General features: G+C 42.6%; 1 protein-coding gene and 1 long non-coding RNA gene across 2 annotated transcripts; both read right to left on the bottom strand.

Annotated features, from left to right (window-relative positions):
• Nucleotides 1-1,741: 1,741 nt before the first annotated feature.
• LOC141779981 (uncharacterized) lies at nucleotides 1,742-3,693 on the bottom strand. The gene is made up of 2 exons (XR_012596502.1): nucleotides 3,554-3,693; nucleotides 1,742-1,951 (listed from the first exon to the last, which is right to left on the bottom strand). It is a non-coding gene; the product is annotated as an uncharacterized LOC141779981 (long non-coding RNA).
• Nucleotides 3,694-4,376: 683 nt separating this feature from the next.
• Nucleotides 4,377-16,049, bottom strand: LOC141779980 (26S proteasome non-ATPase regulatory subunit 11A). Its single transcript, XM_074655020.1, has 13 exons — nucleotides 15,811-16,049; nucleotides 14,875-14,976; nucleotides 11,516-11,712; nucleotides 11,336-11,393; nucleotides 11,021-11,215; nucleotides 10,765-10,909; nucleotides 10,510-10,570; nucleotides 9,093-9,155; nucleotides 8,803-8,928; nucleotides 8,027-8,062; nucleotides 7,842-7,893; nucleotides 7,424-7,567; nucleotides 4,377-6,018 (listed from the first exon to the last, which is right to left on the bottom strand). Exons 1-12 carry the CDS (start codon nucleotides 15,899-15,901, stop codon nucleotides 7,425-7,427), a joined length of 1,269 nt encoding a protein of 422 aa, XP_074511121.1. The 5' UTR covers nucleotides 15,902-16,049; the 3' UTR covers nucleotides 4,377-6,018; nucleotide 7,424.
• Nucleotides 16,050-16,627: the final 578 nt, after the last annotated feature.

The raw sequence follows: 16,627 nt of genomic DNA, 5'->3' as shown, positions 1-16,627 counted from the left end.
AGGCTGTGATTATCCTAGAGCTCACCACAGGTCATTATATACAGTGAGGTCAAGTTTCAAAAAATGGTCTCACTACAATGAAATGGCTCCTATGGGGTCTAGACCACCCCCACGACCAGTCCAGATCGATGGGGACGAGGTGGAGGTCGTGGGTACCTACAAGTACCTCGGGCTGCAGCTGGACAACCAACTGGACTGGACAATAAACACTGACCACCTCTACAGGAAGGGCCAAAGGAGACTGTACTTCCTGAGGAGGCTGGGATCATTTAACATCTGCTCAAAACTCCTGCGGATGTTCTACCAATCTGTGGTCGCCAGCGTCCTTTTCTACGCTGTGGTGTGCTGGGGGGGGCAGCACAACTAAGAGGGACACCTCGAGGCTGGACAAGCTGATCAGGCGGGCCGGCTCTGTGGTCGCATGGAGATCGACACTCTGGTGACGGTGGCAGAGGAGAGAACACTCAACAGACTGCTGGCCATACTGGTCAACGCCAGCCATCCTCTGCACGCCGTCATCAACAAACAGAGGAGCACGTTCAGCGGCAGGCTGCTGCTCCCCAAGTGCTCCACTAGACAGACTCAGGAAATCCTTTGTCCTCCGAGCCATCACACTGTACAACACCTCTCTAGGGAGGAGGGGGACAAAGGAGGACGGTCTGCAGGACAGATAATAATGCACTATACTCACTTTTAACAGTCTCTTCTGTACTATATTCACTTTTTTTAAAAGTCGTTTATCACAGTTGTTACTCTGCACTATATTCAGTTTTAACAATTTTCTTCATCTCCTGGTATTTTTATATCTGGTATATTTTTTGTACTTTTTACTACTAACTTTTTTACTGCCTTTTTACTAACATGTTTGCACTTAGCACTACGGAACTGTGATGCTGGAAACTGGAATTTCCCTCGGGATTAATAAAGTAACTATTTATCTATCTATCTATCTATCTATCTATCTATCTATCTATCTATCTATCTATCTATCTATCTATCTATCTATCTATCTATCTATCTATCTAACATCATCACACATGAATACAGTTGGGCTCATTGGAGTCTCAGCTTTACAGTGAGACCCAATTTATGTGATTCAAGACTGTTCAGGGACCCCTGTAGGTAGAAATATTAAAATACACCATTTTAAATCAGGAGACAATAAAACATTTATACTGCAGGAAAAAAACTGCATGTGATGATCATAAAGTGGGCATGTCTGTAAAGGGGAGACTCGTGGGTACCCATAGAACCCATTTACATTCACATATGTTGAGATCAGAGGTCAAGGGATCCCTTTGAAAATGGCCATGAGAGTTTTTCCTCGCCAAAATGTTTCCAAACTTTGGGGCGTTATTTAACCTCCTTCCCGACAAGCTAGTATGACATGGTTGGTTGGTACCGATGGATTCTCTAAGTTTCTTTCTAGTTTCATATGATACATTAGCTCTAGCTCTAAAACTGAACCTGTAGTAGTTCTCAGGGGGTTAACCCCTAAGCAGCAGACACTGACTCAAGTAGAGTTACAAGTGTATTTTGTTATGCATGAATTCTTGTCCGAAGCATTGGTTCCCCATCAGACGAGCTCAAGCACACGCCACCTACACCGCCCGCTGTGTTCCAAATGTGTTCATTTAAAAAAGTGGACGTTATTATAGTACAAACCTCTTAATTAATAGTAGATATTGTTACATATTTTTTTCATATAATTGAATGTTTAGGTCGGGGTGGTGACTTTAGAGTGGAAGAAGCATTAAAGGTGCAATGTGTAAGATCTGGCCACATGCTCCAAACCAACAGAGCAGCATTTCACCGTTATACTGGGTCCATCCAATGTAAATCTACAAGCAGTAGTTATAATTCTTTAAAAAAAACAAAAGCCAACTACTAGCTAACAGCAGGGCAAGAATACGTACAATTCAACCAAACTGCTGAAACTCTGAGTGCTGGTCTAAATACAGACGTAGGCAAAGTTGTTGGTAACGTTCCGTTAAAGAGAGAAAAACCCACAATGGTCACTGAAATAACTTGAAACTGACAAAAGTAATAATAAATAAAAATTCACTGAAAATTAACTAATGAAAATCAGATATTGTTTTTGAATTATGGTTCAGCAGAATCATTTAAAAAAACAAACTAATGAAACTGGCCTAGACAAAAATGATGGTAACATTAACTTAATATTTTGTTGCACAACCTTTTGAGGCAATCACTGCAATCAAGTGATTTCTGTAACTCTCAATGAGACTTCTGCACCTGTTGACAGGTATGTTGGCCCACTCCTCGTGAGCAAACTGCTCCAGCTGTCTCAGGTTTGAAGGGTGCCTTCTCCAGACTGCATGTTCCAGCTCCTTCCACAGATGTTCAATAGGATTTAGATCCGGGCTCATAGAAGGCCACTTCAGAATAGTCCAATGTTTTGTTCTTAGCCATTCTTGGGTGTTTTTAGCTGTGTTTTGGGTCATTATCCTGTTTGAGGACCCATGACCTGCAACTGAGACCAAGCTTTCTGACACTGGGCAGCACATTTCACTCCAGAATGCCTTGATAGTCTTGAGATTTCATTGCACCCTGCACAGATTCAAGACACCCTGTGCCAGATGCAACAAAGCAGCCCCATAACATAACTGAGCCTCCTCCATGTTTCACATTAGGTACAGTGTTCTTTTCTTTGGATGCTTCATTTTTGCGTCTGTGAACATAGAGCTGATGTGACTTGCCAAAAAGCTCCAGTTTTGTCTCATCTGTCCAAAGGACATTCTCCCAGAAGCTTTGTGGCTTGTCAATATGCATTTTGGAAAATTCCAGTCTCGCTTTTTTATGATTTGGTGTCCTCCTGGGTCGTCTTCCATTAAGTCCACTTTGGCTCAAACAGTGACGGATGGTGCGATCGGACACTGATGTACCTTGACCTTGGAGTTCACCTCTAATCTCTTTGGTTACCATTCGTATTATCCGTCTCTTCAATATGTCATCAATTTTCCCCTTGCGGCCATGTCCAGGGAGGTAGGCTACAGTCCCATGGACCTTAAACTTCTGAATAATATGTGCAGCTGTAGTCACAGGAACATCAAGCTGCTTGGAGATGGTCTTATAGCCTTTACCTTTAACATGGAGGTCTATAATGTTCTTTCTCATCTCCTGAGACAACTCTCTCCTTAGCTTTCTGTGGTCCATGTTCAGTGTGGCACACACCATGATGCCAAACAGCACAGTGACTACTTTTCACCCTTTAAATAGGCAGACTGACTGATTACAAGTTTGAAGATACCTGTGATGCTAATTACAGGACACACCTTAGTTTAATATGTCCCTATGGTCACATTATTTTACATCTTTTCTAGGGGTACCATCATTTTTGTTCTGGCCAGTTTCATTAGTTTGTTTTTTAAAATGATTCTGTTGAACCACAATTCAAAAACAATATCTGATTTTCATTAGTTCATTTTCAGTAAATTTTTATTTATTATTACTTTTGTCAGTTTCAAGTTATTTCAGTGACCATTGTGGGTTTTTCTCTCTTTAACGGAACGTTACCAACAACTTTGCCTACGTCTGTAGCAATGCTATTTTACAATCTTCACGTGTGGCGTCGGCCTGTAGTTTAGCCATCTCTGTGTTCAATGTGCCGCTAAACGGGGGCTTTGCTGACGTTTTGGTGCATAATAAGTTGATATACAGTACATGTCTGAGGGAAATGTTGATATTCCCAATGGTCTCATCTTTTTCCTGTCATTATGTCTTTGCATTTCCTTCATTACGTTACCCGCTTGCTAAATTGTTAGCCTCTGTGCCTTCTAGACGCCGACAATAACCTTAGCGGCGGGGTTTTATCACAAATTAACCATTTGAACTCCCAAGCATATTGTGTACACGACTTCCCATGTTGGACCTGCAAGCTGAAGAGTTCCATTTGAAGGCATCATGAATCCAATAAACAGACAAAACATACACGGATTCTGTACCTTTAACGGGATTATTAAAGGTCCCATATTGTACAAAGTGAGATTTTCATGTCTTTTATATTATAAAGCAGGTTTAAGTGCTTTATAAATACTGTTAAACTATCAAAACACTCAATATACGGAGAAATACACACAGTCCGTATTCAGAAATTGTGCGTTTGAAACAAGCCGTTAGGATTTCTGTCCATTTGTGATGTCACAAATCTACAATATTTAGACCATTACACGGTTTTAAACGTAAACATTCTCAATTTGTCTATTTCCTGTTGCAGTGGATGTAAATAACATCAGCTGACAGGAAGTAAACATGGACCGAAACTGTTGCCTAGCAACGCAATTCTGTTGCAATGCGCTAAAACGGAGCGTTTCAGACAGAGGGTAAATGCAGGTATATTCAGGCAGACAGTAGGAGGACAATAAAGTTTTTTTTTTAACATTACAGCATGTAAACATGTTCTAGTAGAAACACAAAATACAAGTATGAACCTGAAAATGAGCATGATATGGGACCTTTAAGCCCTCGGGTCTTCTCATGTTGGACTGAGAGACTGGAAGCTACAGTGACTCACTATCGCCTCTCAAGGTACAAGTGTTTACGCCGTAACCTCTTTAAATCCTGCTGATAATGTTAGTTCATTTTATGAATGTTTTTGAACTAAAATTCTGACCAGATCTTACACATTGCACCTTTAAGTCACCATTTATCCATTACTTTTAGCAAACTGTTGGGACTTGTTTGCTTGCTAACTAGCTTTCATGCTCTCTCAATCATACTGTACTGTTAAGGTGTTTTTTTTTTTTCAATTAAATCTTTTTTAAATTAATTGCGCAACACCTTTTAATTACCAGGATCCTAAAATCAAACAACTTGCAGGTTTCATTTTTTTTTTATTAGCGTTTGTCTTTCTCTATGTCATATATGGTAAACCATCGAATCCTTGCAAAAATTTAAGTTCCCAAAAATGTACAGCATGATTTTCTTCGGCGAAACCCGCTCTCTTTTCCGCCCAAACAACTCAGAGTTTCCTCTCCGGTCAAGTCTCAAGCGTCAAAAGCACTTGGTTTGACTGACCGAGCTTTCGGTGGGGCGACGTTTATACAGTTCTTACGCATTATAAAAAAAGGGGGACAGTGTGATACATCGGGCCTTGGATGAACAGAGGTGCTTGGCAATGTTATATACAAACAGGAAGTGGGAGTGCAGGAGGGGTATAGGAGCCCCTCCCCCGTGTGTTGATGAATGTCCTCCTCTCCTTGTGGCATGGTCCCGAGTGGACAGAAGAGCAAATTCCCTGTATGGTCCACGAATCCCAGAATGCCTTGTGAGTGAGTGAGGGTGAAACGGGGTGAGGGGGCAAGGGTCGTAGTAAGGATGTGAAGAGAAGGGAGGGGTTGTTCTGATGACCGCCGTTGACTGTGGGCCGATTTCTTCAAAACCATCAGAGAAATTCAAACATTCAAGTTTCATGGCTGGTTGGCAAACTGAACAGAAAGGGTAGAATCCGGTGAGAGACAGAGACCAACCAACCAACCTACATTTACCCCCAATTACACTCCTTGTTTTTAATATATAATACATGTATGTATAAGTACTGTATACGTATTCTTTATTGTTATTTTACAAGATTCCCTGATGGCCAGCGCAGAGAGAAACAGGGAAAAAAAAGGTGGGAAAGGGAGGCTCGTCCAATTTGACATACAGTAGAAACCAGTGGTGGGAGGAGAAGAGAAGAGGGGCACAGTGCCTGAATTAGTTCACAGGGAGGAGCACATTGAGTCAGATCAACCCCAGTCAGATTGGGAGGAAGAGACGAGAGATGAGGGACAGCAGAGGAGGGAGGGAGGACTAGGAGGAGCGGCGCGTCCACTCCCGTCGCTGTGTTGTTCCGTCGGGTTGTCTCCGGTTGGTCAGCTGGTTTGTTTGCTTGCTGGGGTGTTAAAGTGTTTGTACTCTCCTCCTCCCCTCGTCCCTCCCCGGGTTGAAGTGAGCGAACGGCGGAGGTGTGACTGGCCCGCGGCGCTCCTGACAGGAGGACCGATGGTTTCGCTCTCTCTGAGGGGGAAGACAAAGACAGGGTTGAAGAAGACGTGTGTTTTTGGTAGGGCTGTCGGAGTTAACGCAATAATAACGCATATTCGTTTAACGCCACTAATTTCTTTAACGTATTATTGCAACTTGCGATTTTTAGGTTGGATGCTGGCACCATATGAAAATTGAAAACTTAAGGACTCCATTGGTACCAACCATGTCAACGCTCCAAACTTGCACTACATTTTGGCAAAGGAAAAACTGGCATGGCTATTTTCAAAGGGGTCCCTTGACCTCTGACCTCCAGATCAGTGAATGTAAATGGGTTCTATGGGTACCCACGAGTCTCCCCTTTACAGACATGCCCACTTTATGATAATCACATGCAGTTTGGGGCAAGTCATAGTCAAGTCAGCACACTGACACACTGACAGCTGTTGTTGCCTGTTGGGCTGCAGTTTACCATGTTATGATTTGAGCATATTGTTTTATGCTAAATGCAGTACCTGTGAGGGTTTCTGGACAATATCTGTCATTGTTTTGTGTTGTTAATTGATTCACAATAATAAATATATACATACATTTGCATAAAGCAGCATATTTGTCCACTCCCATGTTGATAAAAGTATTAAATACTTGACAAATCTCCCTTTAAGGTACATTTTGAACAGATAAAAAAATGTGTGATGAATCGCGATTAACTACTTTAATCAATTGACAACCCTAATTAGTATACATTGTAGGGACTGTGGATAGGCATGCACCGCTGGAAAAAGCAATTAAGTCTCATCTCAGGCTACATCCAAACTAATATCTCCGTGCACACGAGCGTTTTAGCACCGTTTCAGAAATAACCTCTGTCCATACTAATACGCCTGAAAACTCACATCACATCAGCATTCACGCAAAATTTTAATCGTCGCAAATCGTGCGAATAAACGCTTGCCTCCTGCGCATGTAGGCAGTGGTAGAATTACAGAATGCAGAATTTAACTGCACAACAGCTGTTAAGCAGAGACAACAAGGTCAGCAACGCTTGTAACTTGTTCCATCCATGTGGAAATGAACCACTGGTGGTCGAGGCTGATGTTTGTTTTCTTCTGGAAAAGGGTCACGTGATAGGGGCGTGTCAAATCAGGGAAATCAGGAAGCGTTGGTGTTTTCAAAGGTCTCCATTTCTGCCCGTCCAGACTAAAACATAATCCTGGAGTCTTCAAACTAACACTGGATCAGCAGCGTTTTCACGTCTCTGCTTTAGGGGTTTGAAAATGCCAGAGTAGTGAGGACGCTAGGCATATTATTGTTTTTATCTCTGTACAGTAATAATACACCAAAAGGTATCTCAGCCTCATGGGTTGCTACACCTTGTCATTTATTGAATTATCACACATAGACAGACACCAACGTGATCAGTTGCATCGGGGCTTACCTTATGTTAGCTTCTTGGCTTTGTTGTAGAGCGAGTCCACCACTTTGCTCATGTTCTGAATGGTCTCCAGGGCCGCCTCGTATGTCTTGTCCACCACCGGCTCGTCGAAGACAATCAGCACTCCTTCACCTTGGTCCAAAATACCTGTCAGGTAGAGAGGGGGAGGGGGGAGTGATAAGAGGAGGAAAACAGAGAGAGAAAAAACGTTAAAAGGCTGTCGATTACAGACCGGGGTAAAAAAACAAACCATTATGAACTATGATGGCACAAAAACGTCACCGTGAGTGTAAATCTGACTCATGTGAAGGAAACAACCAAACACACTAATATTGACAACAAGTAAATAATAACAGTAATAATAATCATATTTAGCTATCTAGCATGACGTGTATACTAGAAGAGCTGCAGACACACTCACCGTGAAACTTCTCGTCCAGGATCATCTGTGATAATTTCCTCTCCACGTCTCCCTGCAAAGCACACACAGTCTGATTGTTGCTATTTCACTGTCAAAATCTAAAGGATTACATCAAACAGGCAACTCATGTATAATGAAAGTGAAAGTCTACACGGAAACGTTGATGAAGATTAGCTAAATCGTACCTCAGATAGTTTGATGAGGGAGGAAATGTGTGCCATCTGTTAGAGAAAAGAAGGACAAGCATAATGATTAAAGACATTACTTACAAAGTATACTAAGTGTTCTTAGTGTGCTTACTAATACTTAGGGATGTCACAAGAACCAATATGGTAAATGGACTTGCATTTATATAGCGCTTTTCTAGTCTTCCGACCACTCAAAGCGCTCTACACTACATGTCAGTATTCACCCATTGATGGCAGAGGCTGCTAAGGTGCCAACTTTGCCCAACAGGATTTCATCTAAATACTCATTCACCCACCGATGGCTATGCTTTCGGGAGCGATTTGGGGTTAAGTGTCTTGCTCAAGGACACATCGAAATGTGACCGGAGCAGCCTGGTATCGAACCACCGACCTTCCGATTGGTGGACGACCTGCTCTATCATCTGAGCCACAGCCGCCACAATACTTCGGTACCAAGTCGATGCCAAAATTCTGAAAATGTGACTGTAACCCCTAACCCATAAGTACCGTCAGGGCTCGACATTAACGGCGTCCCGTCGTCCTGATGATAGAAAATGTGTTTGGGAAGCAGTAAACTCACTATTGACGCACCCTCATTTTCCCCCGATAATGCTTCATTCCAAACAACAAATCTGTGTTGAAGTCGGCAGGACGACAGCTAGTTAACGTGAGCTGTTGGTTCCATGCAGGACTGTGCTGCTTACCGGCTGCAAACAGCTCACGTCAACTAGCTCTCCGTCTGAATACAGACCGACGTTGAAAAGATGATCTACCTGGACCCTGGAGAAAGGTTCGATGACCCTGATGAGGTTCTGCTCCAGCAGATTGTCATACAGCTTGGTCAGATGAGTGCTGATGATGGGGTCATCCCTCAGCTCGGCTTTGTACTCTGTTAGTGCCTTGAGAGGGGAGGACGGGGGAGGACAGGACAGTTTAATCACAAATGAAAATGATCCAAAAAATGTAAACATGCAGAGAGGCAGACAGTGTACTCAGCAGTTTCATTCATAATGTAACAGGTTCAACACAAGTCCACACACAGCATCAAACTCTGGACACAAACCTTTTCAAAGTCTGCCAGCGACCGGTTCTTGCTGGCTTGTGCCACACATTTCAGTGAGTCTGTCTGTAGAACAAGAATATAAAGGAAAGGTTATGGGCACATACAACATAAATATGTCAATAAATAAATACAAAAAATCCAGCTAATAAAACTAAATCTAACTTTCAATGACTGTTCACTAAGCCCTTCCCTCTTAGTTACTGTTGATACACCTGTCAAGCTTTCTGCTCTCTAATGGCACATTTTGCAGTTTACAATGACAACAACCATTGAGTTTGCCGGCTGAAATGACAACTGTGGCTGGCAGGTTTTATCAGCTGTAGCCAGCTAGCTAATTAAGCTGTTAGGTAGTTGGTTCAAAACACCATCTCTGTCTTCCAGCTGACTTGTTTTAAAACCAGAACCCTGTGAAAGGGCCTTAATATGTACTTAATGGCTACGTACATGACATTATGCTAAAAGAACTGAGGCTTCCTCCTGCCTGCCCCAGACCTACTGACTGCACACCAAGCAAGAGGAGAGGGAGAAACACCACGCTGTTGACAGAGGAGGCGCTCACTGGGATTACTCTGAGCAGCATTGGGAATAAATTACAATATAATATATTTAAATAAAGTTCTCGCTCTTTCCCTGATTGTCTGAATAAGTTGCTAAATTTGTTGCTAGTCGCCTTTTTTAGAAATCACGTCTAGCGAGAACACTGGAGTGTGTGTGTGGCTGTGACAACAGTCAGCTACTGTCTGTGCCGCAGTGTGCGCGACGTGAACCATTGTGCGCCACATGCGTGTAAATTTGGCCGGCACAGAATCGGCCGTATCCGATACTGATCGGCCGGTCACCGGTCACGGCTGATCAAGCTGATAATCAGCCGATTCCGGTCACCGGCCGATCGAACGGTGCGTCTCTACCCCAAAGTCAATAAAGAGCAGGGCAGAGCTGCTACCGTTAGCTTAAACTCTCCATTCCACAGAGGTGAATATCTCACAGTGGGTGTGCTCATCAGGAGCAGGGCTTTATTTGAACTTAATCTGTAACCCCACAAATGAATGTAGTTTGTTGATGATGTGTTCCTGGCCGGGGAGATGTCTGGTTAGGTAGGTAGTATGCTAGTTAGCCAGACATGCTAACATTTGCAGCTTCCTTTAGAGCAGACAACGATACCGTTTAATCCATTCCTTACACATTGGCTCCTGTGTTGTCAGTTTTGGAAAGGCAATATAAACACCACCCTTCACACTCTATAATTGCAGAGAAGCTCATCTTCACCATGTAGAGAACTGCAGAGCTAGACAGACCTGTCATGCCTACTTATGGTGGCTAAGCTATGATTCAACAACTGTTGTTCAGGGGAGGGGTTTAACAAATGGTCAGCTAAGTTTACATTAGAATTCAAATGCTTAGGAATAAAGAGAGATACCTGTCTGCCAGCGTGCCGCAGAGCTAGCTTGCCACTGATGAGGGACTGGACATCCTCTGGCCTGAAACACAAACAACAGGCATCAAGACACAGCAGGACAAAAAGCTTACACCCAGTCTGGCTTCTCTTGTCAACAAACTGACAACGGAGTCGCACGTCTTACATTAAATGTATTAAAACCCAATATTCCATGCATACTGGCTGGATATGGTGCTGAGCATGCGTTTGCATGTATCTGTGTAGTATACCACTTACAAATTGAGCATGATTTTGCAGAGCAGCATGTATTTGAGGGCTGTGATGGCTCTGGGGCTGTCAATGGAGTCATAGCCCTCAAAGGCCTCGTAAAAGTAGGAGTAAGCCGTCTTCCAGTCTTTCTCCTCCGCCGCGTGAATGATCCCTGGAAACAACCAAACACACATAAATGTATATACTATACATATATATATATATATATATATATATAGCTACCTGCAGCTGAGCAACAGATACCCCACAACAGCGATTGTACCTGACTGCATGTCTAAAGCAGCTTGTAGTTTGGGTGGGCAGTAGATGGCGTTGGCGGTCGTCCTGGCGGAGGTGAGGGCGGCGCGGGCCTTGGGCAGGTTGCTAAGCCCGTGGTATGTCTTACTCTCCAGCAGCTGGACCTCCACCAGCAGGGCCTTGTCGTCCATCTTCTTCAGCTCCTGCAGCAACTGGGTGCCTGAAAAAGGAGGCAAGTTTAGAGTCAACGCAATAATTCAGTACGTTTTGACATCTTTTGACATCTACACTTTCTGTAATATTCAAGGAAATTAAAAACTCCAGGAGATTCAACACTTACCGAGTTGTAGTGCCTCCTGGTAGCACTTTGTGTCGAAATACAGTGAGATGAGACGAGCCTGAGGAGAAAGGAGAAAAAACACCATTTTAGGGCCCGGGTCTACAACTTGTTTGAAAACCAGAAAAGACGACAGACAAACCGCTGGGTGTGAACAAACCCTGCGACACCACTGATTCTCACCTCTAGAGCCTGTCTGAGGAAGGTCCTCTTCTCGACCTTGGCCCACTCTATGCACTCCAGGCAGAGCTCCACCTCCTGACCCGTGGCAGCCTCCATGTCCAGGAACAGGTCCAGCAGGGAGCGGACCAGCCGGGCTGCCTTGGCCTTGGAGATGGAGTTGAGGAAGGGGCGTACATATTTCAGCAGACCCCCCAGTTCTGAGAGGAGAGTGGGAGGAAAAGAAAGACGTATAGTACACAAGTATGTATAAGTCAATCTGCCACAATGGCTGGTAAATGCAAAAATGTGATGCAGGTAAACAGAGTTGCAAAACACTAAATAACACAATATTTGATAGTGCGGGGTACAGATATGGAACGCCAAAATACACATAATCAAAAGCGCTGTATCCTTGGAAAATGTTTAAATGAAATTGTCATCGCATTCAATCCATGATGTCTAATTAATTCTTGACGGGTTTATTTTTATGTATATGTATGTACATGTGTATATGTATGTAAGTATGTATGTATATATATATATATATATTCTCTTCTTTGATTTTTGTTCTGTTTGTTTTTTTCATATAGTTATTTGTTTTTCTGCTTAATTTGTGTGCTTTAGTTGTCTTTTTTTGTATTATTTTTAAATTATGTTAGCTTAATTTTCTTTTGTTTTACTCCTCACGTTGAGGGGAGGTCCGTTGTATAAGCCTGTGGCTTCTTGACTTCTCCGGTCACATTTCTTATTTTTATCTAGATTTTATGAAGTTTTATGTATGTGCAAATAAATAAACATAAACATTTTACAAGAACACACTAATTCCAAATTGTTTCCCAACTGATGCAATGACACATGATGTTTAAACCTTCGCCAGCTAATATCTTCCTTGCATAGTGTTTTGGTTTTGTTTTTAAAAGGCAGACGGATCCTTGGACATTTTATAGCAGATTTGCTGACAGGGATTAAATCTAAACCTAGAATAAAGAACAAATTCCTTAAAGATGTCCTGGTCTAGTACTACGTTAACTCCATGTCTTAATCCTTGCATTTCAGTTTTAGTAACATCACTAAAAGGTACTTTCAAACAACTATAACTATCAAAAGCTTTACAGCATTTTGATACAAATATTTAAACACAAACACTTGCTACAGTTTGATTCATTGCTTGAACCTGTGCTCATGTGCATGTATTAAAAAAATATATATTTTTGCTGAATTTTCATCTGACAGCCAAATAATGAAATAATAAATAAAAAGCCTGACACTTAAAGGAGCAGTATGTAGCACTGACAGCTAGCATTTAAAATGAGTATCAGCAGTCCAAATTCAAAACAATGGAGCCGTGGCCCATCAGCTCCTCCGGTGTGACTGATAGCAGTTAGCACACGTCTTCGCAATTTGAGGGTTACCTTCTAGTCACGACTGCGTTAGCCTCTGGCCACCAGCAGTAGTTGGAATCACTTCTCCGTCTGTATGTCTCAAATACTCGCTACCTTGATAACCCAGCTGCACACGGACCCCGGAGAGATGTGCCGAGGCTTTTCAGGTCGGGCAGAATCTAACACTAACGTTATCTCTGTTGATCCAGTTGGTTAGCTTGCTTCCATGGTTGCAGAAGGCTGTGTTTGTATGCCAATTTGTTTCATATGTGGCAACGGGGTGTTGAAATGGGCAGTGGACGGGATCACACCAGCCAAAACAAAAACAGACGTTTCGGACCAGAATGTAAATTTCAAAGGAACTTACTGGCTTTAGACTTACACTTAGCATGTTCCCTTAATCGCTGATGACATATCATGGACATTTGATGATTTATTACAGTAAATATGCTACATATTGGTTGGTTAATGAAAGGTTTAATGTTGTAATAAGATATTAGGTCAATGGTCACAGTTGCAGTCTGCACAAAAATGGTCAGTGACATCAAAACTCCCTCATAATAAAGCCTGGTAAGGCAGGACATGATTTGTCAGATTTGTCTGATTGTCCACTCATATTTCTTTGAAACTTTGAGCTTCATAAAAATCTGCTGCATGCAAACAAGGCAGCTAGTGCATTCAGCAGATGAGGTGATCAGTTAACATTTACATTTGACAGACTCTCTCCTCTTAAAAGGTGGAGTCAGCGATTCTGGAGAAACATTGTTGATATTTGAACTCAACACCCAAACAGATACTAATAATAAATTTACGGTCCCTCTCACTCCCACTACCTTTCTCTTTTAATTAGGGCTGTCAAAGTTAACACAATAATAACGCGTTAACACCATTAATTTCTTTAATGCTTTAACGCACTTCGATCTTTCGGAGGTTGCAGCGGGCTCAGATTTAATACTAGAATGAAGATACTGGTATCATGTGAAACTAAAAACTAGTTTTTTAGTTTGTTACCAACTTGGCAACTTTTTTGCTATATTTATCGTCTTTTCAGACCCTCTTGGCGACGTTATTTCTAAAAAGCGACAAATTAATTATTCAACTAGAAAATTTAAGGAATCCATTAGCACCAACCATATCATGCTAGCTTGTTGCAAAGGAAGCTAAACAACACTCCAAACTTATGCTAAATCTTGGCGAGGAAAAATTTGCATGTCCATTTTCAAAGGGGTCCCTTGACCTCTGACCTCCAGATGTGTGAATGTCAATGGGTTCTATGGGTACCAACGAGTCTTCCCTTTACAGACATGCCCACTTTATGATAATCACATGCAGTTTGGGGCAAGTCATAGTCAAGTCAGCACACTGACACACTGACAGCTGTTGAGTTTGCCATGTTATGATTTGAGCATATCTTTTTTATGCTAAATGCAGTACCTGTGAGGGTTTCTGGACAATATCTGTCATTGTTTTGTGTTGTTAATTGATTTCCAATAACAAATATATACATACATTAGCATAAAGCAGCATATCTGCCCCCTCCCATGTTGACAAGAGTATTAAATACTTGACAAATCTCCCTTTAAGGTACATTTTGAACAGATAAAAACTGTGTGATCAACTTGCGATAAATCACGATTAACTAAGACCAAACAGAGTCAGGGCTGTGTATGAACACCAGAGTTTTTTTCCAGCGCCCACACAGAACAGACAGCTAGCGGACAGTGAGGAGATATTCTCAGAATTTAACAAAAAGTGGATTGGATTAGAATTGCTCCTTTAAAAGCCTTGCTGCTCAGCATTCACAATTTGACAACATTATCAGATCAAGTGACAAAAAGCATAAGTCACAATTTCTCAAATTTCAAGTGTTGCTCCCTTATAAAAAAAAGAACGATCCAATCAGACCAATGTCCAAACTTCCTCATGTGGTTTGACTGAGCTTGTAGTGATACAGTATGATATAAAGCTTTTGTGTGTGTCTGGACATGATGTTGTTACCTGCAGCCTGTCCTGTCTTGGCCAGCAGCCCACCGAGCTCCAGGATGCTCTGCTCTTTAACACGCACCGCCTCCTCATCACTCTCCTGGATGTCCCGCTTCACTACAACACACACACATATAATGATGATGTAATCTGATCCGTATTGACACAAATCACCGTGATATACCAACAGTGACAATGCTGATGTTACACTCTATCCATCTGTCTCTAGAGACTAGTATTAAGTCACTATATATGCATATATCACGGAGAGGTTGGATCTGTCTCTAGAGACTAGTATTAAGTCAGTATATATATATATAAGTATTTATATATATAAGTATATATATATAGGTATATATATATATATATACCTATATATATATACTTATATATATATGAATGGTTGAAAGGCAGGCAGCCAGGTGACGAAGCTGTCACATTAAACAATAAACGATCAGAACATAACTCCGATGTAATAATCCACATCAGACATCAGATGGTACTTGAACATCAACTGTAGGTTGTGACACAGTAGCTGGTGTTAACAGAGTCAACTCAGTTTCACGTTGATGTCCAGGTCGGCCTGACTGACATCTGACCAGACGAGCTGTTAGCTGCTAACAGCGGTGGCTGCATGCTAATGCTAACGCTAACTAGCCAGCTGTCACACTAGCTGCTGTCAAATGAATGAGTCGGGCTAGCTACCGTTAGCTTGTCTGCTAAGCTAGCCGGTATGCTGCTAGCCGGCTAGCCCGCTGCTGCTGACTCACTGTGCAAGCAACGAGAAGAGAGAGCCGGCCAGCACTGGGCGTGCTAACTTAGCTTAGCATGCTAACTTAGCTTAGCATGCTAACTGTAACTGCTCCCCGTCTGATGGAGGGCTGTACAGCTCCGGTGTCTGAGCGGATGCTTATTGTCTCTCTAGTGCCGTATTGTGTCGGTTATATTTACCTATAGAATGTAAGATATCGATAGAGGCATTCCGGTCTGTTCCCAGAAGAGACTGTGCTCTCTGAAACTCAGCCACTGCCGCGGCTGCCATCTTTCCTCTCTCTCTGCCTCCGCTCTGACTCGGCTCTACTCGGCTCTGACTCGGTTCTGCCTCGTTGTTTTCCGGTCAGGTCGTTCTCTGACTCGGCTCTGCCTCGTTGTTTTGCGGTCAGGTCGTTCAAATCATGGTTCACATGGTCGGAGCAATGCTGCCCTCTACCGGTGATGGAGAGTTCTGCACGCCCAGATGTGCATGCACTTGCAAAACACTAGTGGACTACTGGACTGTCGGGTTCATAAACGTAAATGTATATTCTATTTTATTGTCACACATTGTACATAACGCAGCACATAGTGAAATTCAGCTACCGCATTTAACCCATCCTGATATATATATATTGGGAGCAGTGGGCAGCAACTATACAGCACCCAGGGAGCAGGTTTAGGTGATCAGTGCCTTGCTCAAGGGCACCGCGGCAGTGCCCAGGAGTGCCACTGGCACCTCTCCGGCTACCAGTCCACACTCAACACTCGGTCCGTGCAGGGACTTGAACCGTAAACCCTCCGGTTCCCAAGCTGAGTCCCCGAAGACTGAGCTACTGCCGCCCCAATTATTTTGCATTAATTCTGATAGATTTGATAGACGTTTATAGCTTATGATTATGTGGAGTGATCAAGGTTTCTTTGCACGCTAGGAACAGAGTTTCATTGATTGGATAAGTCTGAAATTTGTAGGGTTTTCTTAATTAATCCGGCAGTATTTCCACAGGCGAAGTTT

Source organism: Sebastes fasciatus, chromosome 13 (genome assembly GCF_043250625.1).
Source record: "Sebastes fasciatus isolate fSebFas1 chromosome 13, fSebFas1.pri, whole genome shotgun sequence".
NCBI classification, from domain to species: Eukaryota; Metazoa; Chordata; class Actinopteri; order Perciformes; family Sebastidae; genus Sebastes; species Sebastes fasciatus.
The sequence above is the reverse complement of the archived record's forward strand: the minus strand, read 5'-3'. Positions and strand labels throughout refer to the sequence as shown.

Bases quoted from the DNA above. Each gene is read 5' to 3' on its own strand.
- LOC141779980 (XM_074655020.1), bottom strand. From the start codon at position 15,901: ATGGCAGCCGCGGCAGTGGCTGAGTTTCAGAGAGCACAGTCTCTTCTG. The intron at 11,216-11,335 runs GTAAGTGTTGAA...CTCCTTTTTCAG, and splicing joins CCAGGAGGCACTACAACTCG to GCACCCAGTTGCTGCAGGAG. The intron at 7,568-7,841 runs GTGAGTGTGTCT...TCTACCTGACAG, and splicing joins CCTGGACGAGAAGTTTCACG to GTATTTTGGACCAAGGTGAA.